Consider the following 24,617-nt stretch of genomic DNA (forward strand, 5'->3'; position numbering starts at 1 on the left):
GGTCATGGTCCGGCGGACAGGGGGCTATGCACTGTTTGTCGGTTGCCTACATACAGGGAGTTTTGTAGCGCAAATTGCCTACCTATCAGGCGGCTCACTTAGCTACAGGCGATAGGGGGTGCGGGGCGATCCCTTAATCCGCGCCCGAACAGAGATCGTCTATAAATGGTCCGGAAATGTCTATTAGACGCGATTAGACGTCTATCGGCGTCTGGCTGACGAAATGTCAAGATGGCGTAATTGTGACCTCTTTAGAAATGTTAGTTGAGTTTTGTTTGTAGGTCGTCTTACCTAAGGCAACGGGGCAAACGGGCTCGGGATACCAATATCCTGCTGTATTATAAATTTGTCAATTTGTAAAATGAGTTTTGCCATTATTATTGCTTTTTATGTTTACAACATTTCTTGAAGTACATTTGAGTTTCATTTAGTAAATTTTGCTACACAATATATACTTGAAAGAACCAATTAACACAACCGCTGATTTTGTGACTTGTGTATATTTACCAGTTTATTTGTTGATGATAAATATTACCAAAATATTTGGACTCTCTCAGATCCCACTGTTCTGTAAAATAAAAAAATATATGAATGTAATATCATTTTTTGCATATCATATTGTGGACTTATTACAGATAAATTTCAGTTGTTTCTACATTATTGCTATCAATAGTCCACATTTCTGGTTAGAAAAAATGCAAAGGTTTTATGCCCAATCGGGCTAGTTAATAGTGCATATCTATTTGTTAATTATTTGAGTGTGCTCTATCTTGATCAGCATAAAATGTGGACTAAACGGTCGACAATAAAAGTACTTCCTATTTTTCAGGGCACCAACTAAACGTGCCCTTCCCCGGGTAGCACGTAATGCGCACAATGCGTCAAAAACGTGTTACTGTTTTCCTTATTTTTATGCGCATTTGCCGCACTTTAAGAAACATGAATGTGCATGGACGCTACTGAGATTTGTTATGTCTTATAATTCCCCCTGGTTATGTCACAACATCCAAATAATAATTTTGTGTTTCCTAGTACGTAGATCTTACATAAGTACCAGAACAATACAAACAATTTGAAACATTGTGTAATCGTGTATTCTCCTAAAAACTAGATAACTATTGTTTACTTTACTGGGCGACCTCATGCGGTAGTGAGCAGGGTTGCTTTTATAAATGTACAAATATACAAATAATACAGATTGACCAAAAAGTAAATCTATTCAGCTTCCAGGTCTTAAAGTTTTAGCATATTTCAACCATAAAATCAAAAGGCTTATTTTGAGGAATGTTGCATTATCGTGTGTAACGTGTCTGCTTGATCGTAGTTTGAAATACAGAGAGTGAAATAAATATACTACAAAAAGAAATGGCATTTCCATTTTTGGGGACATTCCATACAGGGTGGTCCATAGACTCCTTCCTTTATTTTGCTTCTACTGTACCGTGTGTAACTGTGAATACGCAGCAGTGTTGCGGGTTTGCATACTTGCGGGTGCCGCAGGGGCTATGGCCCCTTACGGGTGTAAAGAGTAGGCAAACCCGCAACACTGCTGCGTATTCACAGTTGCATACACCCGGTACCGCATGCAGACGAGCAACTGGGTTGCATACTCACACGGGGCCATAAGGCGCCGTGGTGAGCGACGGTAGGCAGGCCCTCTCGCACATCTGCATGCGGTACAGTGTAAACAAAATAAAAGAAGGGGTCTGTGGACCACCCTGTAAATGTCCTTTCCATTGATCACGAGGTGAGTTTTCGAATTGACGGAAGGCGAACTGGTTGCCTGCCGTGGGAAAGGGGGAAGCTCAAGGGGGAAGCACGTCGTTCGCAGGAGAACGCGGAACGCGGGGAGGGGGGAGGCGAGTATGAGAAATCCACACAATCATCATCCATTCTTCAAGACGATTTACTCATTCAATTATGTTATTTTGACAGCGAATGTGATCGAAGTCGCTGTTCGAATACAAATCGTCACCCGTTTGAAATGGATTTATTTTCAATCTGCAAACGAGAAATTGTGATTAGCTAACAATATCATGTCCTAAACGATTTCCTAACCCTTTGTGATCTACCTAAAAGCGCCCGCAGAGGTGAGCCAAATCCAAATCCTGCTCATACCTTGAGGACAAAGAACATAATCCACTCATTTATGGGTCCCTCACTAATTGTAATATTGCCCTTTTTGAAATGAGTTTGCACTTTAACGTGTTTTCTTTGTTCCATTCAGATTTTTGTCAATGTTATTAGATTTACATAATTTTCTCATTTTTTACTCCCTCTAATGTTTTGATTATCTTTATGACTGCCTTGGAAATTGTTATCACATGCAACATATATAACACAGCCCCACGACAGCTTTTCCATCATTGGCATTATTAGAAGTCTTAACTGACCTTGATCAACAATATCTCATTCGATGAATCTCTTTTTTCTGATAATTTCTTTTGTATGGTCTATCTTGCTGAACATCTAATGTCAACTATGGATGGAGGGAAACACTTAGATTCATGCATGGAGGTCAGTGAAGAGACACAATCTCAATTGAAAGAAGACTTTTCACCTCCCATGATACGCTCTGTGGCTATGAGTGCTAATATTGCAAGCACAGTTCAAGAGGAGGTAAAGCACTTGATCAAGGTCAACCCTCCCCCAGATGAATCAGTCGTTCAATACAAAGTGAGAAAAATGTCATCAGAATTTAGTGAGGATAATTCTGATCTTAGTGACTCTTACTCAGATGATCATGATTATCCAAGTATTGATATGAACTTGTCATCTATATGCTCACATGTATTACCAAATGATGATGATTCCACTGCTTGTGCTATGGTTCTGTCCCGTTGGGATGACATCATGGGTCCACGAACAATAAGAGTGTGGCTTCCTGAAACAGTGTCTGATGATGAAAACTACTCAGAAAATGAGCTCTGTAAGTTCACCACTCCTAGAAGTGTGAAAGCAGCATGTCAGTTTTCTTGTCCTCATCAAATGTCTTCTAAATACAATAAAGTGTTATTGATGAAAGCTATAAAATATGTGACAAGCCATACTGTCAACTACACCTGCGTAACCGGCTCTTCAACACCAGAGCAAAACAACAGTGCTTTGTTCATTGTTCCTGATTTGGACATGGTAGCCCAGTCCTTAATGTTTCATGTTCCACTTAGTGGATCATCTCCATACTCACTTGCATTGCTTGTGAAGTACTCTAAATACTCGAGGTTTTTGCCTCTACGGAATCTCTGTCAGCACTGGCTGGAAAGACTTTCCACCAGAATGGCTGAATTTCTATTGTCGGTCAGTCAGCTTATTTCATTTTCTTTTTCTGGTCTTTATTCTTGCTGAGTTAATTTATGCTAAACCTTTGTGATTTCTTTACTTTGTCTTTTAATTCATTTGTCAAGGTTTCAAAAGTTCATGGAATTGATGGCATTGAAATACCTCCCAGCACTATGGTGGATACTTGGATGATTGAAATGAGCCACATGCTCATGTCATTGGAAGTGAATGGCCTAGGAGACCATCGTGCACTACAGTCATATCTCTCTCCAACAACTCTAGGAAATCCTCTCATTGAGCGAGCTGTTACATCACATTTGCAGACTTCTGGATGCACTATTGTCATGGGAAACATCTCATCAGAAATCAATTCTGTAGGTACAACTTTATCTTTTATTAATTATAATATACATGAGAGCCATAATTTATTTTCATTTTTTATTTTATTTGTGTGATTAGATGATATCATTTCTTGCTTTATTCCTGGATGAAGAAGCTCAAAGCTGTTCAAGACTTGTTTCCTCTGGTCAAAAGTACACCTTTCAAATTGGCCTTTTCCTTCAGGTATTTTAGAACTTATTAATAAAGTTTATAACTAGCTCATTATCTTATATTAATTTGATGTAATACTTAGGGCCTGCTTTTGGATGAATTTGGTTGCCGAGATTTAAGCTCTGAGGAACTTCTTGACAATCCACTACCCGTGACTTGGGTAGATTTAAGTAAGAGCACTGGCGTTGCTACTGCTGTTCGACGGGGTCTACCCCTTCATCAACATCAGAGAAAAACTGATCATCCAGAGTAAGCTGTTACTAACAATAGGACAAGTTAAAAATTATTGTCCTTTGGTTCTTGATGCTTGCATGGCATGTTAACTTTAGTTCATTACTTTCTCTCAGGAATGTTATGAATGTATCTAAGGACGAGTCTAGTATTGTGCGTGGACTCATTCATGACCTGAAGAGGTTGCCCCCCAATACGTGGTCTGGAGTTGTTGCCTTATTCATTCAACAATTACGTAAACTAGCACTTACTTTACTGAGTATTGTTCATTGGAATGGGTAAGTTACAAATTAGCTTTGGTTCATTTTCGGAAAGGAAAAACTATTGCATTTTGATTTATTTATTTTTTGTCTTTTGTTAGAGTGCCATCAGATCAGCCAAAGAGTTATGTTGATAACCCTACTGTCCGCCATCTATGTGCAACTCTTAACATTGATGAACCAACTTTTCTTATAGTTTTAGCACAAGCTGAAAAAATTAGACCAGGTGCTTATCAACTTGTAATGGAGGGATTAATTCAATGATGTCGGGTTTTATGGGTGTTTGCTAGGGAGGTAGGTATCACATCTACATTTTGCCTTCGGATAGCTCTGAAAGGCAGTGCATACACCTTTGTTCCTTTTTTAAAAAATAAATCATGAACACTTAATTATTAATAGTCAAATTACCTCTATTTTTGTATTGATTTTGTATTACGCCAAAAAAAGTATTGTTAGCTCTTTGAGGGGAGAAATGAAACACCTCATCATTAAGTGAATTACGAATGCTATCTTGTTTAGACTATTTGACTTGATATTGAAGCATTTCTGAACAATCTGTGATAAAAATCCTCACTTACGTTCTTAGTATCTGTAATTTTTATTATGCTCATTCCCAAATCACGAATAGCAGACTATCTAACAGCACACAACTGCAGATGTTTTTTTTTTTCTTTTTCAAATGGCAAACTACATGAAGGTACTTCGTATTTATAAAATAACATCAGTCTCAAATATTTAAAACAAAACACTACAAATTCCAAAATTCCCTTGAATATAGAAAACATCACATCATGTTAGACATTCTTAACTTGCTGAAAAGTCATTTCAAATCTACGAGGAAACTACAGCATATATAGTATGTACATTTCAATATTGTCAGAGACAATATAATTATTATATAATGCATCTTAAACCAAAGTGCATTGGTTAGGAGAAATTAATGTAAGTTTTATAAATAAGTTCTCAAAATAAAATTTCTCATAAGTAGTAGTAAAATACAAACATACATCTCATCTCTTATAACACTTTGGATCCTGACAAATCACCCTGCATCACATTATGACTAGTGAATTAATTCAACAAAAGCTGCTGTTTCCTATACAACAACTACAACACCATCACATAGTTCTCAGTCCCCTACTGACAACTAGACGTCTATACAGAATACTGAGGTAAATAGCAAGAAGAACTACAACCATAACATCATCAAGAAGACCCAGTGCTCCAAAAGCAGCTTCAGGCACAAGGTCAAGTGGTGATGCTAAATACATGACAGCAGCTGCAAAGAAAAGAGCAATTCGAAGGCGAAAAATTGTATGAGCAGTGTCCCCGTCTGAACGTAATATTTCACGCCACATGTGGCGAACAGTAGTTGGAAAGTCTCGGAGGTGGGACCAAAGCTATTAAAAAAAAAAAAAAGATGATTAACAGCTTAGCTACAAAAAGTGAGACATACAAAAAAATGTATTAATGTGCTTACTGAAGAATGCTGTCCAGAAAACCTGCGGTTATAATATTGGACCATTTCACGAATGGAATTTCTATCATCTGATTCAGTATGGAGCTCTTCTTCAGAAAAGCATTCATAGAAAATTGAAACCTATGGGAACAAGATTTTAAAAACAGCAGATTCTTTTATCAAATAAAGCAAAACTTTGCTGTGAGTCAGTACCGATTGACGACATAATGGACACCGTACAGCACGCAGTGCAAACTGGTGACTTGCCAAAGCTGATATGCATGTCCCTGAAAAATATTCACACGTCGACAATGATAAACAGAGCCTGAAACTTTATACAATTTTTGCCTCAAACAAAGGGTGTGATAATTTATTGTCTCACAGCAGCTTGGTACCACAAAGTAAAATAAAAACTTACCACAAAAAAGATGTCCACAATTTGTTTCTAATGGTAATCTAAATGGTCCAATACATATTGAACAGGTGTCTGTATCGAAATGTGTACGATTACCTATAAAAAAATTAGTTTGAGTTTAGATTTATTTGTGCAAAATGGATTCCTGATGGAAAGAAAACAGGATTAAAACTTTGCTTACGATTGACATTTTCATTTGGATTTTCCGTGTCTGGCTGATAAAGCCAGGCTGGCAGCCATTCAGTCCAACTTCGCCTCGAAGAAGGTGAATCTCCAGCACTGAAAATCACAGGTATCTACAGTTAAATACCAAAAACCTTATGATTTGGGGAGTTAATTTGTTAAATTTGATGGTATTTACTTTCATGCTATTGCGTGATAACCAGTAAGTGTGACACTAGTAATTTGATCCATGAGATGATCATTTAAGACTCACCTGTTATGTGGGGCTTGAGAAATTTGTTCAACAAGAAATTTGATCACCAAGAACAATAGAATAAATGTTGGGGCTACAAGAGCCAAAATGACTTCATTGCCAATACCCTTAAAGTACTGCATTATTTACAACAGCCGAAACTTTTCTAAACGCATACTGATCTGAAAACTTGTGAAAGGTCTCGACTAATTTCGACTTTGAAGTCTTATTGGAAGAACAATATTTTCTGTTACAACGCCCAAATGTGTACAGAATAACCTCATGAGTTGATGACATTCGCCGAATCATGAAGAAATGTGCCCTCCCTCGACCCGACCACCACCCCACCCTCCCCTCCACCTCCCCCCTTTCCCTTTTCATCACACATGATGAAAAGTTGCTGTGAACGCCATGTTTATTTTTGTTCTCCCATGGTTCATCGCCCCGTCTGCTATTTCATGCTTTCCCTGACATGACTACGTGACATTAGTTATCAGAAACCTCATATACTGTAACATCCAACTTTTTGAAGGAAACAATGACAGAAGGTAACATTTTTTCTCGCGAAACAGCTCGAGGTAAGCCCATGTATAGGCCGTACCTTACTATCATAAGACACATAACCCTTTGTTAAGCAGGAATTTAGGAGGAAGAACATGTATATTAGTATTAATAATAGTTTTGAACCTTTACCACCAATAAAAAAACCTACATTCACATTTTCTCGATTTTTTTTTTTATTAGATTTCTATATTTTACTTATTATAGTACTGCCTTGATCCGCTTACACTGCCTGGTCTTCTTTTGTGTTACGCAGCTGCATTGAACTGCATTTTGAAAGCCATTGACCAATCTGAGAATGCATCAAAAATCAAGGAAGCTAGAGACAATGCTGGGAATGACATGATAAAACGGATGCAGTTTGTTTTCCCCATTGTTATGATGCTTCAAATGGATGTCATAAAAGAGTATGGATTTTCCGAAGGAAGGCATGGTAAGTTGAGCCAAGTTTGTGACTAATATCTTGATAGCGTGGTATGCCGAGGTTGCAGCTGGACGTTAAAAATAATATAGTCCTCAAAAAAATCAGAATAACTCATACCTGGCTGCAGTTTGGTTCTGGCTGGGCTCAACTTTTAGCATGGCCTAAAGGCTCACTGTCAAGATGAGTTGTTACTAGCTCTTCTTCCCCTTATGTTAATTGATGTCTGTTAAAAAATTATCTATGTTCTCAGGTATTATCCAGTTTGGACAGCTTGTTCGAGCCTTAGAGCGAGAGGATGCTGAAATAGCTTTACTGCACAGTAAAGTAAGATCTCACTTTCTCCCTGATATACCCTCAAGCTCGGGAGCATCTTTATGACTTATGGCCTTGTTTTTATCATCTCCGTAACTTTTGCATTTATCAATGTATTAATTCTGTAATTTAAGTGGAATACCTTTTCAAATCCAAACTACTTTGAAAGCCATTTTAATTTATATTTCGTAGTTCACCTAATGTTGGATAATTTTAATATTAGAATTATAGATCAGTATTAAGTAAAGCCTGCAGTTTAACAACGTTTTTTTTTCTGACGGTAACTTTATTCAGTGCTACATTGTTTGAGAAATAATTTGCAACAAATAAAACTTTGGGACAAAAATCTTAGCACTTATTTTAAACAAAGTAAATTGATACATGTAATATTCATGATAACAAATTTCAAAATCAACCACAGTTTACATTGTTTTAGTTCGTTAACTTTGAGAGTCATACAGTCCAACAGCAAGAAGCAGGTTACGGCGTGTAAAATGCAAACTGAGAATGGGGGAATTCTTTGTAGCATAGGTTCTTAGGAGAAACGTGTTGCTATCCTTCTTAATGTCAGGATTGTGAGAGATATTCACATCCTCCAATGCAATGGCTTCAGCGAGTTTTGTGAAGTCCCATATTTTGAGAGTGCAGTCTGTGGATCCTGAAACTAAGACACTACCTTCTCTGCTGAAAGCAAGAGATAGCACAGATGCTGTATGACCACAAAGCTCAGCAAGGAGATGTCCATGTGCCAGATCCCACAAAAGGACCCTTGAGTCAGCTCCAGCAGATGCCAAAAACCGACCCTCCACTGAGAAACAAAGACACAAAACTTGTCCCTGTAACAAAAAGATATAAAATAATTAATATAAACAGAGTTCAGAGTTTTTAGTTTAGAGAGAGGCCCATGTGCGTGCAATCATCTTACCTTGTGCCCAGTCATCAAACGCACTTGACTCCCAGATACACAATCCCACAGGCGGACGGTGCGATCACTTGAACCAGTTGCAATGTAATTTGAATTAGGATGAAACTGAACACACTGCAAGCAATTTATAGTAGATAGATAAATAATAATCTTTCACACAATGAAGTTGGAAACTGTGAGGGGGTACACTTACATCTACATCAGAGTAGTGACCTGCAAATATTCTCAATGGTTGATGTTGATCTGTGGCCCATAGGCGAGCAGTTTTATCATGACCACCCGTGGCAAAGTAATATCCATGCTGAGAAAATCTTACATCCCATACTGGATATGTATGACCCTTGTAGCACACCACACATGACCATGTGAGCAGAGACCACAAACGAACTGCAAAAAGAAGTTCAATCTATAAGTTCCTCTTTGGGTGCAGAGAAGTAGGTATAAGTTCAAGAACAATAAAAAAATATTTACTGGAGGAGTCTTCTGAACATGAGAGTAACAACTGTCTGTCAGGACTAAATGCCACACGATACACTGGTCCACTATGCCCGAGAAGAGTTCGGCAGGGTTCTGAGGAGCGGTCGTCCATCATACGGACCAGGACATCCTCTATGCAATATGAAAGATAAGCCCACACAATAACATGGATAGAGAAAAAATACATTGTGTTTTCATTTCAGTCAGTAGGCAGTTTACCTGCTTCACGGTCAATATCCTTCAGTTGATCAGCTGATTTCATACTTTTCAGTTTTGTAGGCACAAGAGTCCAAACTTTGATAAATGAATCATTGAATCCTACAGCCAAGAGGCTTGAATCTTCGGAAATTTCTGCACATGTTACACTGTAAAACATTTAGATAAATTTTAATGAACACATAAACATGACTGAACTCTCAAAACATTGAGGAAAAGGAAATACCTTTGATTTGCATTTAATAGTGTATAAAAACATACTGAGGGTAGTGTTTCTGGTCCTAAATTGACTCTCTTCATAGAATCTCGCATTGCTTTCACTTTTTCGCGTATCTCTGCCTCTTTCCTGAACAGGAAAAAAACATTATATCAAGATTGCAAATTTAGAACTACCAGTGCTAACTTCAAAAATTAATGGGGAAAAATGCTCACAGTTCAGGAAGAGGCATACGATCAACTGGTGGTGCATTTGGATCAGATTTTGACTTTTTTGGATAAAGATGATCTTTTTTTGACTTTTTTTTCTTTGGTTTGTCACCACCATCTTCTTCTTCATCTTCCTCCTCTAAGGCAGCATTTGATACATCTGGTTCTTTCAGCAGACCATAATAAACCCTGGCTTTGTTGTCTGGTAGAAAAGTTAAAGGGGAACAGTAGAATGTTGACAATAATTTTGAGAATGAAATACCATACTTTCATATGACAAAATGCTACACAATTAAAAGCTGCACCCCACTTCTAAATCTATATATTCCCTGAGAAAACAGGATTTTATTTTCCCATGAACCATGATCACTAAGTGGCTACAGGGGACTCAATGTATAGCTTGGAGAAATCAGCAGAAGGGTGCAGTTTACAATTGTGTAAATGTATAAGAAATTTCAAAGTGTACAGTATTTGAATATTACCTGCTCTGGATGCCTCTCCTATCATGGCACCAGATGTTGCATCAATTTGTTGCTTATTACGGGCCACACCCTCATACATATCTAGATACAAATGTTCCTGAATAATATTTTGGACTACACTATGCTTTTTTTCAGCCAGGTGCCTTTTAAGAATACTAAGGGTGTCACGAGACATGCGAATAATAAATTCATTTTTACTGAAAAGAAAAATATCATTTGTTTTTAAAGTAAGTTTTTAAAATAATCTGTAAAAGGCGATAGATAAGATGAAACTCACGTGAAAGTGTCAGTCAACTCATTGCCATTTAAATGATCTTTTTTACAGACATGTGAGAGCTTTTTCAAATCATCTTGAAAATAATCTTCTTGGTCTGTTCCAAATTTATCCATTAGCCTTTTAGCTTGATCTTCATGGTTGTTGAATAATAATTCCAAGTACATGTGCACTAGAACTGGATACAGAATCATACCTAGTTCATACTGTTCAAAAACATATTATATATTAATAAGTGCTATATACAAAAAGAACCTTCAAGCAGATGGTAAATATTTGACTTACTTTGTATATATCAAGGGCACCCTCTACAAATTTCTTTAAATCTGTATAAGCTTCTTCATATTTTTCAGGATCTCCTTCACTTTTATAGGCAGCAAGCATGCTGCTTACATCGGAATCTGATGGAGGACATTGCGAGCTTGGTGTTCCTTCTCCCAAGTTGGCTTCTTTGCGCAGAAGATCAACAGTGCCCTGAAAATGACAAAGTTTTATTTTTAAAAAGGAAATTGTGATTGATTTTATTGTTCTATTAAAGAATTTGAGTAGAATCGTTGACAGCAGTTAAAGCTATCTAACCTCAACTTTTAAAAAAATAACTCTTAACCAAAGGCAACAAAAGAGATAAACTAAAACCAAAATAGAAAGTGAAATTAAAATGCAGTTCATCGATTAATTCAAAACTCACCTTCAAATTGTGTTTTTCTAGGTACTGCAGCACCGCCAAAAGAGTATTTTTGTCGTCCATCGTTAGGTTTTGTAGTCTAAGAATTAGACAAATTTAAATGAGGCTAAGAAGTAGATGTTAAAAGCGGCATGACAAAACCCTGACAAACGGCTCGTGCATTATTCTTCACGTTAAAAAAGCATATAAATGCTTGGAAAAGAATACGTAAACAACTTTATCACATCGAACTCTGAGAAACAACACAAACCTTTAGAACTTCGTATCACAACAATGAATTTAAGAAGGCCGTGACTTTATAGCAACATAACCTACAAAGACATCCCGCTTTGGGTTCAATTGCCGCCGCTTCTATGATCAAACAATCATCTCTTACATTATGGCATTTTCGATTTTATTTTGAAATTTGAGTCTACCTGAAGACAGAACGTTTTGTTCATCTAGTTCCAAGCCTACATCGTTATTAGTATCCTCATTAAAATGGATAAATACAAAAAAATATCGGTCATTGGGCAAGGCTCTTACGGTATTGTTTACAAAGCCGAAGTAAAAAGTTCCAAGCAAAATGTTGCACTCAAGGTTATAACAAAGGTATGGTTCATTCCATGAGCAGGCTGCATAAATCACAACTTGAGTCATTTACTGTCAAAACCATAGTTTGTATTTGTGAACTTCAATGCCTTCTCTATTTTCTTATTCTGTCTTGTATGTTTATTCACAGCGCCAAAAATCTCTAAAAGAAATTCAGAATCTACGTCAAGAATTTGAAATCCAGCGCAACCTCTGTCATCCCAACATTATTCGCATGTTAGAATCCTTTGAAACTGAAGATGATGTATGTACTGAAATGAATATTTTTTTTAAATAATATTGTTTATAGTTTCATTATTATTACTAGCTGAATTGCAGATCATCGTTGTGACAGAGTTTGCACCTCAAGATCTCTCTCAGTTGCTAAAGGATAATGGGCATCTTCTTGAGAATAGAGTTAAAGAAATTGTATGTGATTTACTATCTGCTCTTTACTACTTACATTACCATAGAGTTTTGCATAGGTATATTTTCTCTACTACTCTATTTAACCGCATAATATTTTGCCTCATCCTCATTTAATTATTCCTCTCTATTTTCACAGGGATTTGAAACCTCAAAATATTTTAGTTGAAGCTGATGGCACTGCTAAATTGTGTGATTTTGGATTTGCAAGAAGTATGAGCATTGATACTTATGTGTTGACATCTATCAAGGGAACTCCCTTGTACATGGCACCTGAAATTATTTCGCAATGTCCATATGACCACAGTGCAGATCTTTGGTATGTAATAAAAACAATTTCCTCAATGCCTAATTAAATACTGTGAATGTATTTTTACCTATTGTTCTTATCAATCACTGGCAGGTCTCTTGGGTGCATTGTTTATGAATGTTTAGTTGGCTCTCCTCCTTATTACACTGACGCTTTGCTTCGTTTAGTTAGTTTAATTCAACAGGAGATAAAGTGGCCAACATTTTTATCTCCAGAGTGTTTATCCTTTTTACATGGTTTGTTGCAAAAAGATCCCTCCAAACGTCTTTCTTGGCCAAATTTACTTCATCATCCATTTGTTGACTTTTCTAAAATTAACTTAGCAAATATTCCATCAAACGCCACTGGTATGTGTAATGTGTCATCAAATGGTAGTATCATCCTGTATGCTTTTTTGTGATTGAACAACTTTTTTTCAGTTGTTGTACCACTTACTCATCCATTAACTGCCTCTCAGGCTTTGGCAAGGGAAAAACAGAAGAAAGATTTGATATGCCATGTTGCAGGAAAACCAAGGTAATCCTTTCCCCCTACATAATTTTAATTGACTTTCAATACCTTATACCTGATGTCTAAAAATAGTACTGTAATAACTTAACGTATTTTACCTGGTAATTTTTAAAATTTACCTCCATTTCCAGAAAATATGCAGAGTCTGCAAAATACTTAGAACAACAGGAGAATAAACGTAAGGTTTTGCAAGAGCTGCAGATGCATTCAAAGTCAAGAGTTTGCAGAGAAAGTCCTGAACAAGTACATAGTGATCAAAACTTACCTCGATCAACCAAAATTTTAGTAAATAACATAATTGGTGCCAATGGCAATGTATCTCCTAATATGATTTCTTCTCCTGACAATGCCAAATGTACTTCTGGTGTGCAAACAAATGACCCCATGGGAAAAGAAACTGAAGACATCTCCTCTCCAGTAGCTGTCATTCAAAGAGATGTGGAATGCCCCTCTGCTCGTGTAACTATTAATGGAGAACTCAATGATGAGAGTGCTGAGTTATGCAACCTATCTCAAAATGACATCAAGTCAGCAAAAAGTGGTGGTCAATCTCTTTTAAGCTGGATGTCTGAAAATAATCCACAGCCTATCGAATGTGAAGAATGGCTATTCTTCCTTCAAAAGACAATGGAAGAAGTTATGGAGGGAGAGATAGATGTTATGACTCAAGAAAATTTTGTTGCCATGCTTGTTGCACCATTGCACAACCCCCACGCTTCAAGTAAAGTTATTGAGTATGTAGCAAATTTATTATCCCTTCCTTTTGTTGTGAATGGCATTAGTAATGATGCACTGACCAGGATAAAAGAAGTAAGTTAGTGCACAATCACTTTTGAACTAGGTATTATTTTGGATGGAGTATTATATCTGTTGTCTTTGGTTTCCTCCATTTTTAGGTATATCGCATTGTAAAGGCAGTTCCTAATCTTGTTTATGCATCCAACTTACTTACAAGACAGAGGATTTGTGATGCTGAAACTGACTCGGAAGATACACATTCATTGCGGCCAGTATCTGGCTTAGGAGCAGATGAACTTCATGTAAGATTTCCTGTTTTCAAAATTTTTGTTTCCATTAATGCCAAAACGTCAAATATTAACTTAAACATTTTTTATTTTATATTTTTAACAGGCAATGGAATGCATCTATCTGTTGCTTTGTAATCTTACGCACATGTGGGACTACTTTTTGGCCCAATTTTGTGATGCTGTTGTAATTCTGGATGGAATAGCTCTTCTCCAACAATTCTTATTAGTAGGTCGTAGGAAACCTCGTATAGTGGCTGATCTCCTTGCAATTCTTGCCCATATTTTGAGGAGATTGCCTGAAAATGCAAGTCTTGTTGAGGAAATTGTGCTTTCCCCAGCTCAAAGTAAGAAACTTCTCTAGAATTTTAGATTTTACTGATAGCTGTTATGGGAAATGCTGGAACACTAAAGCCTTGAGAGAATGGCTAAAACAACCTAGTTTTTTGGCTTATCTTAGTAGCTGCTCAGCATTTCCCATAAGTATTCCATCATTCAATCATACAATTATTGATCTGATATCAAACAGGAGAAAAGGGAAAAGATCTGAGCAGTATTCTCAAGAATAAGTGCCCACTGATAAAATCAAGATGCTGTCACCTTCTTCGACTACTTGGCCGTTGTTCCTGCAGAGCTCTACAAAATGCATGGACCTCACAGTTACGATCAGACCTGGAGAAGCTTCTTGAAGATTCAAGTGATTTAGTGCAAGAGGTGAGTAGAATTAATTTATTGAAAGTTAAGTTAAAGAATTCTGCTAAAGGTTTCTTTTTCTGTTGACTACTTTTTGTGAACCGACATAAATAATTTTTTTTTAAATTTGGTTTTCCATCCCAGGCTGCAGAAGAGGCTGTGAATAGACTTAAAGTATTAGTCTTTTATGAAACATGTAAACGATGACATTCTGTGATATGAAGTATCAATATGTTTTATTCTACCCATGTGATTTACAGTTTTATCATTCTATTATCTAGTTTTTCTATGTTTTGTAGTTGGATCCTAGGAACAAGAGCTAAAAGTGCTGAGACTATTTTTCATTTTTCTCTTAATTTATCTGTCTCTATAAAACTAAACTTTATGTATGCTATGAAATTTGCTAATGTATTCCCATAGAAGTTCTTTTATCACCTATGTCACCAAATTCACTTTACAATATTTAACTTCCCCTCACAAATCCACTTTAAGTAGCTAAAGAAATAAAAAATTGTGTTCATGGATATATTTTTAAAGAAATTTCTTCTTATTCATACCTATTACGGAGGATAATATTTTGTACATGCATATGTTTGGCAAAATTTGAATGTCTACATAAAAAAATATTTTATTGAGCAAAATGGGTTCCTACTTATTTCACAGCTAACTAAGGTCAGATTGGGGAATAAATGCACAACCCATATAGCCAGTGTTTGCATTTAGAGACTAAAATAATTGGGGCGAGCAGCGATTCAATCTCTGTACCAAGAGCTCCTTGGTTCAGATATGTCACCTAATACCCCATTTAGTATGTTAAAACTATATTGAGTCTGACAGCTGAACGGTGTCGTGAAGCGTGGTGGGGACACGTCAAGCAATGCCATTCTTTCGCCGGGACAACTGTGGCTAAATGTGCATTTGTATTACTCGACTGGCCCTTCAGCTCAGCGTCTGGGACCGCGGTGGCAGCTCTCTGTTCTTTCTCCTTTGCATCAGGCCGGTCGGACGAGGGGGAAGGGAGACGTTTTGGATGCAGTCGTTGTTGCGCTTTAGGGGGAGGGGGGAGGGGGGGGGGCGGACGCTGGGCAGCAGCAGCCGCCAGCCGAGCCGGTCCGAGGTGTACTTGGAGCCGGTGTCAAATCCACCTTTAGTCTGTTCCGTGTGGCCCCTTTGGAACATTCTCCATCAACTTGCCGACATCTTCATCGTGCCCCTTCTTCCGCTGCTTGGTGGGTTGGGGTCCTCGTGTGTGCTGTCCCACTTTGCAAGGAATGACAAGTAACTCAATTTCAACGACATGAAGACCAGCAGATGGTGCATCATGTCAGCCTGGTTTGCAGTGAGTATTTACTTCTGTTCTATGTCACGTCTAGGAAGATGGTTGGCATTTGCTAGTGCTTTGCTATTGGGTTCCTCCGACATCGAGCATGTGTAAATGTCAAGTTCTTATATGTAAACTGGGTTCATTTGACACACTGACATGTGGTGTGGTCTACTCCTTTCAGGTCATAGTTCTGATTGCTTTGAGTGTGGGTACTCAGGCACAATATTCCTTCTCGGTCACGGAGGGCATGCCAAACGGTACCCCGTCCAGAGATGAACTGCAACAATTGATCAAAGGGGAAATAAATGATGGCAAGAAACGACTTGCTCAGAACTTCCTTACTACTGAACTTCGCAATAGAGGTATGTTCCTATACCTTTCTGATTATTGTACCAGTACTTCCATTGGCACCATGATTTAGGTGATACTTTGTTTCATTTGTAGACTCCATTGATGTGACTCCAGCATTCACATGGAAACTGGGTACTATCAAAGGTTCTGCTGCATCTACATTTCGCTCTTTCAACCAAAGCTTTATTTTGTCTGGAAAAATACTGTACCGTTTGATTGAGGGACCAGGACAAAGTAATTACAATACAGAACAAGTTGCCAAGTTTCCAGAATTTCTGGGCGATATTGCTTTTATGGAGGTATGGAAGAATGTTGTTGATTCAATGAACCGTATTGCTTTTTTGTAGCTTGTTTCATTGCATTATTGTTTCTGTTTGCAGAGTGTGGAATGGGAGGGCTTACTTTATTTGGTTGCAGCATACAAGGAAGGACTTCTTCAACTTTTTACAGTAGCCCAAACTAATGAAGTTATTTTGCGCCAGTCTATTGAGTGCCATGGAACACCTACAGATGCTGAGTTTTTTATGCAAGATGAGAAATTATTCCTTATTGTCTCTGCCAAAAATGGTTCTGCATTTGTACCTGTTGTGTATGTAGCTCATATTTCTGTGAGAATTTTACTCTTTCTTTAAATTACCAAATGTTTGCAATAATTTTTTTTACAGGGTATATCGTTGGTATGGCACACAACTTGATGAGGAAAATCGACATTTGTTGATCGGGGCTTCAGCTGTTTCAACATTCCCATTCAGAGAGTCTGTTGTTATAACTGTAGCAGTTGATGCCACAGAGAGCCGGACGGTAGCTATTTCTTGTCAGTAATTGAACAGATTTCAATGAGAATTTATTTTATTTTTATTTTTTCCCATTTCAGGCAGGTTTAGAGATTTTTGTCCGGACTGGAAACAAGTGGCAGCTGGTACAGTTTCTACCTACATCCCAGCCCTCTGCTTTGCAGCATTACACCTTCCACTCTGAAAATTATTTGCTTGTATCAACTGTTCAGGGGCCCAGCATCATTTGTTGGTGGGCAGGTATGTTTTTGCTGCTGTTGCTTCGTCAGTTTTGTTTTGGAATTTTGTGTTTCTTAATTTTAAAAGTGTTTTGCAGGCACTGAAATGATCATTTGGGATACTTTAAAGAGTGTGGAGAGTATTCGTTCAATTGGTGTTGGCTACCTTAAGGGGGAAACTCTTATTCTTCTCGCTGAAAAGGTCTGTTAAAGTATTTTTGCCTTTCATTTTTTATAAATGGATGTTGATATTCAAATTATTCTAATTGAAAATTGCCCCTCTTGCAGACTAGAATCAAGGTTTACCGACCAACTGCTGCCTCCTTTCAGTTTATTACTGAACATGAGTTCAGCTCATCAGTTCAGAGTGCATCTTTTTACAGTAAAGATGATTCAATCTCCTTGCTTGCCATAACAGAGTCAAATGGGCAGATGATTCCTAATGTCTTGGAATTGCAAGTCGTGTTCAAAGCAGCCACTATCAATCACATTCCTCAAGGATTGGACGATCCTCTCTTGAAGTGCATATCCTCACTGGAATATAAAATCAAGTCTCAGGATATCATGCTCCAGGATATATTATCTGAAAGATCTAAACTAATGATTTTGAGCAATGTTGGCAACTTCAAAGGGAAGTTAGTTGTGAAAAAGGTATGTCATCTTTTCTTTATAGTTTTCTCTATTGAATCTTTGCTAGTTCTAAACAAATTTTTTCCTGCAGCTTGTCCCAAATGTTGCTGTTGTTCAACGTGTCAATTTAACTAAGGAGGATTCCACTACAATGATTCTGACACGCAGTGAACTTGAAGAGGGAATTGAGAAAGCAAGGGGACTTGCTTTCAGACTTGCTGATAGTTTGAAAAATATTGTCTTCAAATCTTCTCCGTCCAGTTTAAGTGGACGTCTCACAACAACCAAATTGTACAGCAGCAATATTAATATGGAGTCGGTTTACATTTCTAAGTTAAATGGTGTGGACTTTGATCCTAGCAAATTCCTGATGTACAACAAAGATCAAAGGCTAACAGGAAAAATTACTGCAGAGACAATCAATGTTGATTCACTTCATGTTAGCTCTTTAAATCACTTCAAAATTGAAGGTATAGTAACACCCATTTTTTTTAGAAATTAGTGAGTGTCAGGATATTGATAGCTTCTTTCTTGTTGTAGACATGTTAAGGAAGAGTGTTGATCATCAAATAATTTCTGGGCTACAATTAGTGGATCACATCAAAGCCAGAAAGGTCGTTATTGAGAACGATCAGATTCCTGTGAACGGGATATCTATGTCCCGTATTATCACGTCAAAGTCACGCGAAGTGATCCCTGTTACTGGGACAAAGACTTTTGCTGGTCTTGATCTACAGCAACTTGCAGTTGGCCTGCTAAATAATGTAAGTTTCATTTTTTCCGTATTAGTTATATATTGACCATTCTGTACTTACCTAGTCCGAATGATGCTTCTATGCAGGTGAACTTCACTCAATGGATTGCGAGTCTTCAGCAACCAAATCTTCCTATGCCAATGCCTCCTACGTATCCTGGTGCCATGACCTACAAGTCTAATGGTGATCTTAGAATTCACAATTTGACTGTAAATGGCAGGATCAATGGTGTTCCAATCAATGATCTTCTACATACCCTTTTCCTGAAAGGAATGAGTCAAACAATTAAAGGTAAAATTTTAAGCTGGCACAAGTCACAAATCATTACTTGCTCCTCACCGATTTGCTCATTTCCATTTTTATGTATGACAGGTGACATTCATTACCGAAGCCAATTGAATCTGCAGAGCCTTGATGCATTGCAAGTCAATGAAATCCCTACTTCATCACTACTGACTCGTACTACTCACCAAGTCATTAAGGGATTGGCTGTTGACAGTTTGAGTGCCACTGACATTATTGTGGGCAGTTTAAATGGATTGAAACTAAGTAGAGATGCTGCATACCTTAATTCGCCATTTTCAGTCTCCAGTAAGATGCAGATGTTGTAGAATGTTTAACTGAAGTTTATCTCTTGTTTCTCTTTGCTTCTGTAATTTGTATTTTCATCTCCAGCTCCTGTAACTTTCAAGAGTCTAGAATCACATGAACTAGTTCTTCCACCTAAAGCAAGTATTGCTGGCCAGGAAGTGGGAAGACGCCTTCTAAATGAACCCAAAATAATTTATAAGGGTACTGTCAGAGTGGAAGGCTCATTAAAGGTAATTTTAAGTGCTTCGGGTTATATCTTTGTTAATGCATCTAACAGCAGAGCATTTTTTACAGCTGATGGATGTAAAATTGGACGAAGTTAAAGTTTTTCTTGGGGACAAGTTAATAGATTTCCATGACTTGCGCCTTAACTATTGGACCAAGAGCAGTGATCAGGTACTGATATCTCTCATGTTATAGACTTCAACTTTGAAAGTTATACTGTTATACCCCATATTTTTCGCTTCTTGCAGGAAATTAAAAATATTCTCCAATCTTCCAATGAACTAAGCATACAAAATTTAGCCATTAATACCATCAATGGTCATAACATTGAGGACTTTGTCAGTTTATCATCCACTAAAAACCTGAAAGGAACATGGCATTTCCCACCCTCTACTACTGTTGATGGAGATTTAGTTCATGAACCATCAGCCCTCCAGTCGCCAGTCGTCCTCAAAGAGCTGTCTTCTACTATTGTCAAGACAAGTGGAGAATATGTTGTGTCCGGTTCAAAGGTAAATGATTTTATCTGTCCTTTCAGTTAGTTTTATCTATTTTATTTACTTTTGATAATCCAATTATTTTGTGTAAAGATTTTCCTTTGAATTTGTTAAAGCTTTTCTTTCAATAATTTCAACATGATCACTGTTTTCTTTTAAGATTTTCCTTGGTGGATTGTCTGTCAACCATTTGATGGCTGAGTACCTTGACAACAGGATTGTAGCTGACCTTTTGGGTGCTAAAAACACACAAGGTGTGTTGATGCAATGTCTTGAAGTGAACTGACCAGAAAGTATTAAGACATCATTTAAATTTAATGTGCTTTTTCTTTTAATAGGTCCAGCATACCAAGAAATTTGGGTTGGTGGAAACTTACATGTCCACTCCGATATTTCCGTTGGAAGTGTCAACAAAGTGAATTTGTGTGACCGCTTGTCAAAGGCGCTTTTAATAGATCGACCTGGTCGCATCCCTTCAGCCACAATTTCTGCTGTGAGCGGTTAGTACTTTTCCTGTATCTTTATTTGTACAGTTAAAATGTGCCGTCTTTATACTAAAATGTTCTATTGCAGCAACATACATAAACGTGAACACAATAAATGGAGTACCGTTTAACTTGATTGGAGATCCAAATCACAAGACTGTACCAAGAGTTCACAGAGTTACTCTGAAAGGCAATGTTTTTGTTCCGTCTTTCATTAATGTGCAGTCTGTTAACAACAAATTTGTGAAAAAAGATTACATCGAGAGGGTAATTTGCTTAATTATTTTGAATTATTTTTAGTATATTTTGAAAAAAAAATCATTTTAAAATTGTTTTGAACAGGTTGTGGACAAATCAAAGGATGCAATTATTCGTGGGAGAAAGACATTTGCTTCTCAGTTGAGTGTTGAGGGAAGTTTTGATGCTCTGGACTACAATGGTATCAAGCTGAAGAACCTATTTGAAAATGTACTATCAAAGACCAAAGATCAACTTATATCTGCAAGAATTAGAATGAAAGACATTGTTGCAAGTAAGACTTCTTATAAAATGGATCGTTTTGTGTTGTGTCTTATTCACAGAAATCATTATTTTCGTTTTCAGGTGAACTTAAGGCATCGTTAGTGAATAACATTGATGTTGGAAATCTTTTGAGTTCTGAACTAATGAGCCGTCAACATATTGAAGGAGACCTCCTCCTCACCAATGATGTGGATGTAATTGGTCATTTATATACAGCTACTTTTGAGAAAACTTGTGACCTTAATTTGGTAAGTCACTATTGGCACATGGTATACACATTTGCTTCAGGTGCTAAAATTTTATGTTGCTTGTTCAGGTGGCAAAGAGATTGCAAACTTTGGATGGAAGGCATTGGAGTTCACTACTCGTGAATGGTAATTTGGATTGGACAGAGGATTTGCATCAACGTATTGCTGGCCTGGGCTACTTCCTAGGGTCTGCAGTAACCATAAATAGCAATCAAGTTATATCTGGTGAAGTTGCATTTGACTATACTGCCTCAGTCGACAACTTTAATTCCCACAAGCACATCAATGATATTGACTTTGAAAGTATTGCTAGAGATTCCCTCCGGAAATCACTTCCTGACCAGGTATTTCACTTACTCTCACCCCCTTTTTTAATCACTCATAATACACACATCTCTCATTAACTGTAATTTTCTCTAGGTAATCAACAGCAAGAAAATATTCAGCACTAGGCTTTCTACGACTACCATGCACATCATGGGTAATGTTGCAGCTAAGACTGTCGCTGGTGTAAATATATTGAAGTTCAATAGTTCTCTTGTGAGGGTTTATGGTGACCAGATTGTCAATGGAAACAAGAGGTTCCTTCAAGGTTTCACAGCTGATCTTCTGAAAGTTGGTAAGTTATCTAGTTCTTCTTCCTGCCGTTAGTTCTCTACCAGGTATCTGGTATCTCTAACAGGTATACTGATCTTTCATTTTGTTTCAGACACTGTAAATGGTTTGGTGCCATCTGAGGTTGCATGTTACGACCAGCCACTTCTGCCTCCTCTTCATTTTCTTGGTCCCCTTGAAGTCAAAACTGATCTCAGCTTCAACAGTGTTAATGATTTCAAACTTGATGAACTCCTCGCTGAAAGGGTTACCCTCGATAGTTCTCAGCAGATCAATGGTCACATCAATTTCATTCGGGATGTAACTGTAGAAGGTTAGTTCAATTAAATTGTGTTTTGTTATCTGTTTTCAACATGTTTCATGACTGGAATTCTTTACAGGTGAAATGGTTGCTCCACGTATTAATAATCTAGATATAGCGGACATTGTGCTGCGTGATAGTCTGATTGAGCAAGAGATACGAGGGAAGAAGCACTTTGCACAAAATGTGAGAGTTGATGGACCAATGGAAGTTGACCAATTATGGAATGTTGACTTGCGAGTTGCTTACAGTGCTGCCTTATTTAAAGATGAAAATGCTACCATATTTGGTGATTTGGTGTGTATTTTGTGCGGACTGATAGCAAGATTTATTTAGTTGCCGCAGTTCTGAAATGGAATCTAATGCATGTAATTTCATTTTCCAGATCCTTGGCAACATTGCAACCCTAAATGCAAATTTGGATGTTATTGATACTGTGAATGATATGAAAATGTCTGATTTGGCCCGCATGCTCAATAGTAGATACTTCCGTAGCTTGGAAGGTGTTCAAAGTATTGCTCGAACCATTCAGGAGACAAACTCATTGCTGACAGGTATTGTCAATATTTGGCTGTTAGGCTTTTATACTGCTGACAATTTTACTTAACATTCAATTTCTTTACAGCACGGGGTGATTTGTCTGAGTTATTGTATTTGGAACTTGTTGCTGATGCTGCAGTTTCTTTCACCAATACTTATAGAGCCATTGAAAGGATGAGTGATGGTTCAGAAAGTTTCATAGATGTTTATGGCTGGGCATCAAATGTGCACTGTGGACTCCCTGCCACATGTATGTGCCCTGCACAGTACACAGTTCATGCATCGTCTGAAGGTCAGTTGCGCACCACTTGGTCGACAGGTCTCAAGCAGAACTCTACGCAGCGCTCCTTTACATTCCATTTGAAGGATCCTCATGTAACTGTCATAGTGAAAACAAATACAGTCAGCCGAGACACAAGGTAAAATTGACAAACTTCTTCAATATTCACTTTCAAGACCTTCTTCAAAACTTGTTCTTTATTTCTCAGATGCCGTCTGGATGGTGCAGACCGTTTAAATGAAGTAACCTTGATAAGCTGGGTTGAGATGGGCTCAAACAATGAACTGAAAGAATTTTCAGTTAATATTGACTCAAAACCAATCCTTGGATATGTCTCTGATGTCAAAACGATAGTTGTTAATGGTCATGTATATGTTGTTCTTGGTATTTATTACAATCCCTATCTTGGTAAGTAGATTGATATCCTGTGTAAAGCACTTGCTTTAGTTTCTAGAATTTATCTTGTTTTCTAATCTATTCACTGATCATTGGCAGATACTACTAATCTCAACAGCGTGGTAGTCTACATAGATCGTACAACTCAAAGAGCAAGAATAGTTGCAGAGTTCCCAACACAGGGAGTTCTTAGTCTAGATGTATTTTCTACTACAGCTGGACATCACCTTGTTGTGGGAAATAGCTTTGATTCCTCAAAACAATCCACCAAAGTTTCTCTCGATATATATAGATTTTCTCCTAGAACTGAAGAGGTATTGTATAAGTATCTAGAAACATTGAGATCATTGGTCTGGGTTCCAACTGTTTGAATAATCTTAATCTTCTTATTTTAGCTGAAACTTGTTAAGAGAATTCCGTCTGACAGTGTTGTCTCTGCTGTCAGTGTGGTGCAAGGAGGAGATAGTCTGATAGTTATTGCTCAGAAACAGCTTTACGCTCCAGTCATTGTGCTCAAACACGATTCAGCACATGATGATTATCATTTTGTACAGCAGTTGAATCCAAACTCCATACCAACTGGATTAGGAGTCTTTTATGTTGGCCAGGCAGGAATTAGTGATGCCTACCTTGGAGTTACGACTTCTGATGACCTATTTTACCTCTACAAATTCAGTCATATAGAGGTACAATTATTTAGTGGTACTGGTATGTCATTTAACAATTGCAAATTTTTAACCTGATTTATGCTTTGTTTTAGGGCTTCAAACCTGTAATGCAAACTGAACTTAAGGGCGCACAAGGCTTCTCGTCATTTTTCGTGGGACCTCGGCAATACCTACTCATCACATCATCTAGTTCTCCTTCAGTATTTGAAATTGTCAAGCAATCATAAATGCCAGGTCATTCAGTTGTTTT

At 37.5% G+C, this 24,617-nt stretch overlaps 6 protein-coding genes across 10 annotated transcripts; 4 read left to right on the forward strand and 2 right to left on the reverse strand.

The window, feature by feature from the left end:
* Positions 1-1,832: 1,832 nt before the first annotated feature.
* LOC113205026 (guanine nucleotide exchange factor C9orf72) lies at positions 1,833-4,908 on the forward strand. 2 transcript variants are annotated; one of them, XM_026420448.2, is made up of 6 exons: positions 1,833-3,297; positions 3,405-3,653; positions 3,739-3,843; positions 3,914-4,080; positions 4,161-4,340; positions 4,424-4,908. In XM_026420448.2, the coding sequence occupies exons 1-6, from the start codon at positions 2,449-2,451 to the stop codon at positions 4,584-4,586; spliced, it is 1,713 nt and encodes a 570-aa protein (XP_026276233.1). In that variant the 5' UTR covers positions 1,833-2,448; the 3' UTR covers positions 4,587-4,908. The 2 variants fall into 2 exon arrangements, with proteins under 2 accessions (XP_026276233.1, XP_026276234.1); XM_026420449.2 differs by having other exon boundaries at positions 1,834-3,297; positions 4,179-4,340.
* On the reverse strand, positions 4,902-6,950 carry LOC113216883 (E3 ubiquitin-protein ligase RNF170). 2 transcript variants are annotated; one of them, XM_026436713.2, is made up of 6 exons: positions 6,633-6,950; positions 6,378-6,475; positions 6,200-6,292; positions 5,995-6,068; positions 5,803-5,922; positions 4,902-5,722 (listed from the first exon to the last, which is right to left on the reverse strand). In XM_026436713.2, the coding sequence occupies exons 1-6, from the start codon at positions 6,752-6,754 to the stop codon at positions 5,441-5,443; spliced, it is 789 nt and encodes a 262-aa protein (XP_026292498.1). In that variant the 5' UTR covers positions 6,755-6,950; the 3' UTR covers positions 4,902-5,440. The 2 variants fall into 2 exon arrangements, with proteins under 2 accessions (XP_026292498.1, XP_052121009.1); XM_052265049.1 differs by having other exon boundaries at positions 5,449-5,722; positions 5,995-6,112.
* A 49-nt stretch (positions 6,951-6,999) lies between these two features.
* On the forward strand, positions 7,000-8,254 carry LOC113205012 (protein C10). 2 transcript variants are annotated; one of them, XM_026420431.2, is made up of 3 exons: positions 7,000-7,159; positions 7,429-7,605; positions 7,847-8,254. In XM_026420431.2, exons 1-3 carry the CDS (start codon positions 7,150-7,152, stop codon positions 7,972-7,974), a joined length of 315 nt encoding a protein of 104 aa, XP_026276216.1. In that variant the 5' UTR covers positions 7,000-7,149; the 3' UTR covers positions 7,975-8,254. The 2 variants fall into 2 exon arrangements, with proteins under 2 accessions (XP_026276216.1, XP_026276215.1); XM_026420430.2 differs by having other exon boundaries at positions 7,011-7,189.
* LOC113205011 (transcription initiation factor TFIID subunit 5) lies at positions 8,174-11,937 on the reverse strand. 2 transcript variants are annotated; one of them, XM_052265047.1, is made up of 12 exons: positions 11,919-11,937; positions 11,397-11,472; positions 10,994-11,182; positions 10,712-10,914; positions 10,435-10,631; positions 9,959-10,154; positions 9,753-9,872; positions 9,530-9,675; positions 9,305-9,442; positions 9,027-9,220; positions 8,834-8,947; positions 8,174-8,744 (listed from the first exon to the last, which is right to left on the reverse strand). In XM_052265047.1, the coding sequence occupies exons 2-12, from the start codon at positions 11,454-11,456 to the stop codon at positions 8,349-8,351; spliced, it is 1,953 nt and encodes a 650-aa protein (XP_052121007.1). In that variant the 5' UTR covers positions 11,457-11,472; positions 11,919-11,937; the 3' UTR covers positions 8,174-8,348. The 2 variants fall into 2 exon arrangements, with proteins under 2 accessions (XP_052121007.1, XP_026276214.1); XM_026420429.2 differs by lacking the exon at positions 11,919-11,937 and adding an exon at positions 11,644-11,791.
* On the forward strand, positions 11,844-15,455 carry LOC113205010 (serine/threonine-protein kinase fused). Its single transcript, XM_026420428.2, has 11 exons — positions 11,844-11,984; positions 12,115-12,228; positions 12,303-12,448; positions 12,529-12,708; positions 12,793-13,046; positions 13,119-13,215; positions 13,341-14,019; positions 14,106-14,249; positions 14,341-14,581; positions 14,764-14,948; positions 15,072-15,455. The coding sequence occupies exons 1-11, from the start codon at positions 11,874-11,876 to the stop codon at positions 15,132-15,134; spliced, it is 2,214 nt and encodes a 737-aa protein (XP_026276213.1). The 5' UTR covers positions 11,844-11,873; the 3' UTR covers positions 15,135-15,455.
* A 610-nt stretch (positions 15,456-16,065) lies between these two features.
* Positions 16,066-24,617, forward strand: LOC113205009 (uncharacterized). The gene is made up of 30 exons (XM_026420427.2): positions 16,066-16,266; positions 16,433-16,613; positions 16,696-16,901; positions 16,983-17,191; positions 17,268-17,403; positions 17,477-17,636; positions 17,713-17,816; positions 17,903-18,265; positions 18,336-18,714; positions 18,785-19,008; positions 19,086-19,290; positions 19,372-19,590; positions 19,675-19,820; positions 19,885-19,986; positions 20,064-20,327; positions 20,473-20,566; positions 20,651-20,812; positions 20,886-21,064; positions 21,140-21,329; positions 21,401-21,567; positions 21,636-21,911; positions 21,988-22,186; positions 22,277-22,495; positions 22,563-22,780; positions 22,869-23,037; positions 23,109-23,442; positions 23,512-23,711; positions 23,799-24,013; positions 24,095-24,385; positions 24,460-24,617. Exons 1-30 carry the CDS (start codon positions 16,225-16,227, stop codon positions 24,592-24,594), a joined length of 5,988 nt encoding a protein of 1,995 aa, XP_026276212.1. The 5' UTR covers positions 16,066-16,224; the 3' UTR covers positions 24,595-24,617.

This window comes from Frankliniella occidentalis, unplaced genomic scaffold (genome assembly GCF_000697945.3).
Source record: "Frankliniella occidentalis isolate FOCC.00 unplaced genomic scaffold, Focc_3.1 Scaffold23, whole genome shotgun sequence".
In the NCBI taxonomy this organism is placed as follows: domain Eukaryota; kingdom Metazoa; phylum Arthropoda; class Insecta; order Thysanoptera; family Thripidae; genus Frankliniella; species Frankliniella occidentalis.

Excerpts from the sequence above, each read along its gene's own strand:
- LOC113205011 (XM_052265047.1), bottom strand. The coding sequence starts at position 11,456 with ATGGACGACAAAAATACTCTTTTGGCGGTGCTGCAGTACCTAGAAAAA. Across the intron at positions 10,632-10,711 it reads GAGTTGACTGACACTTTCAC|TAAAAATGAATTTATTATTC; the intron begins GTGAGTTTCATC and ends TTTTCTTTTCAG. Across the intron at positions 8,948-9,026 it reads GTCACTACTCTGATGTAGAT|TGTGTTCAGTTTCATCCTAA; the intron begins GTAAGTGTACCC and ends AATTGCTTGCAG.
- LOC113205012 (XM_026420430.2), top strand. The coding sequence starts at position 7,150 with ATGACAGAAGGTAACATTTTTTCTCGCGAAACAGCTCGAG. Across the intron at positions 7,190-7,428 it reads TTCTCGCGAAACAGCTCGAG|CTGCATTGAACTGCATTTTG; the intron begins GTAAGCCCATGT and ends TGTGTTACGCAG. Across the intron at positions 7,606-7,846 it reads ATTTTCCGAAGGAAGGCATG|GTATTATCCAGTTTGGACAG; the intron begins GTAAGTTGAGCC and ends CTATGTTCTCAG.
- LOC113205026 (XM_026420448.2), top strand. The coding sequence starts at position 2,449 with ATGGTCTATCTTGCTGAACATCTAATGTCAACTATGGATGGAGGGAAA. Across the intron at positions 3,654-3,738 it reads TCTCATCAGAAATCAATTCT|ATGATATCATTTCTTGCTTT; the intron begins GTAGGTACAACT and ends TTGTGTGATTAG. Across the intron at positions 4,341-4,423 it reads AGTATTGTTCATTGGAATGG|AGTGCCATCAGATCAGCCAA; the intron begins GTAAGTTACAAA and ends GTCTTTTGTTAG.
- LOC113205010 (XM_026420428.2), top strand. The coding sequence starts at position 11,874 with ATGGATAAATACAAAAAAATATCGGTCATTGGGCAAGGCTCTTACGGT. Across the intron at positions 12,709-12,792 it reads GACCACAGTGCAGATCTTTG|GTCTCTTGGGTGCATTGTTT; the intron begins GTATGTAATAAA and ends AATCACTGGCAG. Across the intron at positions 14,020-14,105 it reads CACTGACCAGGATAAAAGAA|GTATATCGCATTGTAAAGGC; the intron begins GTAAGTTAGTGC and ends CTCCATTTTTAG.
- LOC113216883 (XM_026436713.2), bottom strand. The coding sequence starts at position 6,754 with ATGCAGTACTTTAAGGGTATTGGCAATGAAGTCATTTTGGCTCTTGTA. Across the intron at positions 6,476-6,632 it reads TCTCAAGCCCCACATAACAG|TGCTGGAGATTCACCTTCTT; the intron begins GTGAGTCTTAAA and ends TGTGATTTTCAG. Across the intron at positions 6,293-6,377 it reads TCCAAATGAAAATGTCAATC|GTAATCGTACACATTTCGAT; the intron begins GTAAGCAAAGTT and ends ATTTTTTTATAG.
- LOC113205009 (XM_026420427.2), top strand. The coding sequence starts at position 16,225 with ATGAAGACCAGCAGATGGTGCATCATGTCAGCCTGGTTTGCA. Across the intron at positions 17,404-17,476 it reads ATGCCACAGAGAGCCGGACG|GCAGGTTTAGAGATTTTTGT; the intron begins GTAGCTATTTCT and ends TTCCCATTTCAG. Across the intron at positions 21,065-21,139 it reads AAAAAGATTACATCGAGAGG|GTTGTGGACAAATCAAAGGA; the intron begins GTAATTTGCTTA and ends TGTTTTGAACAG.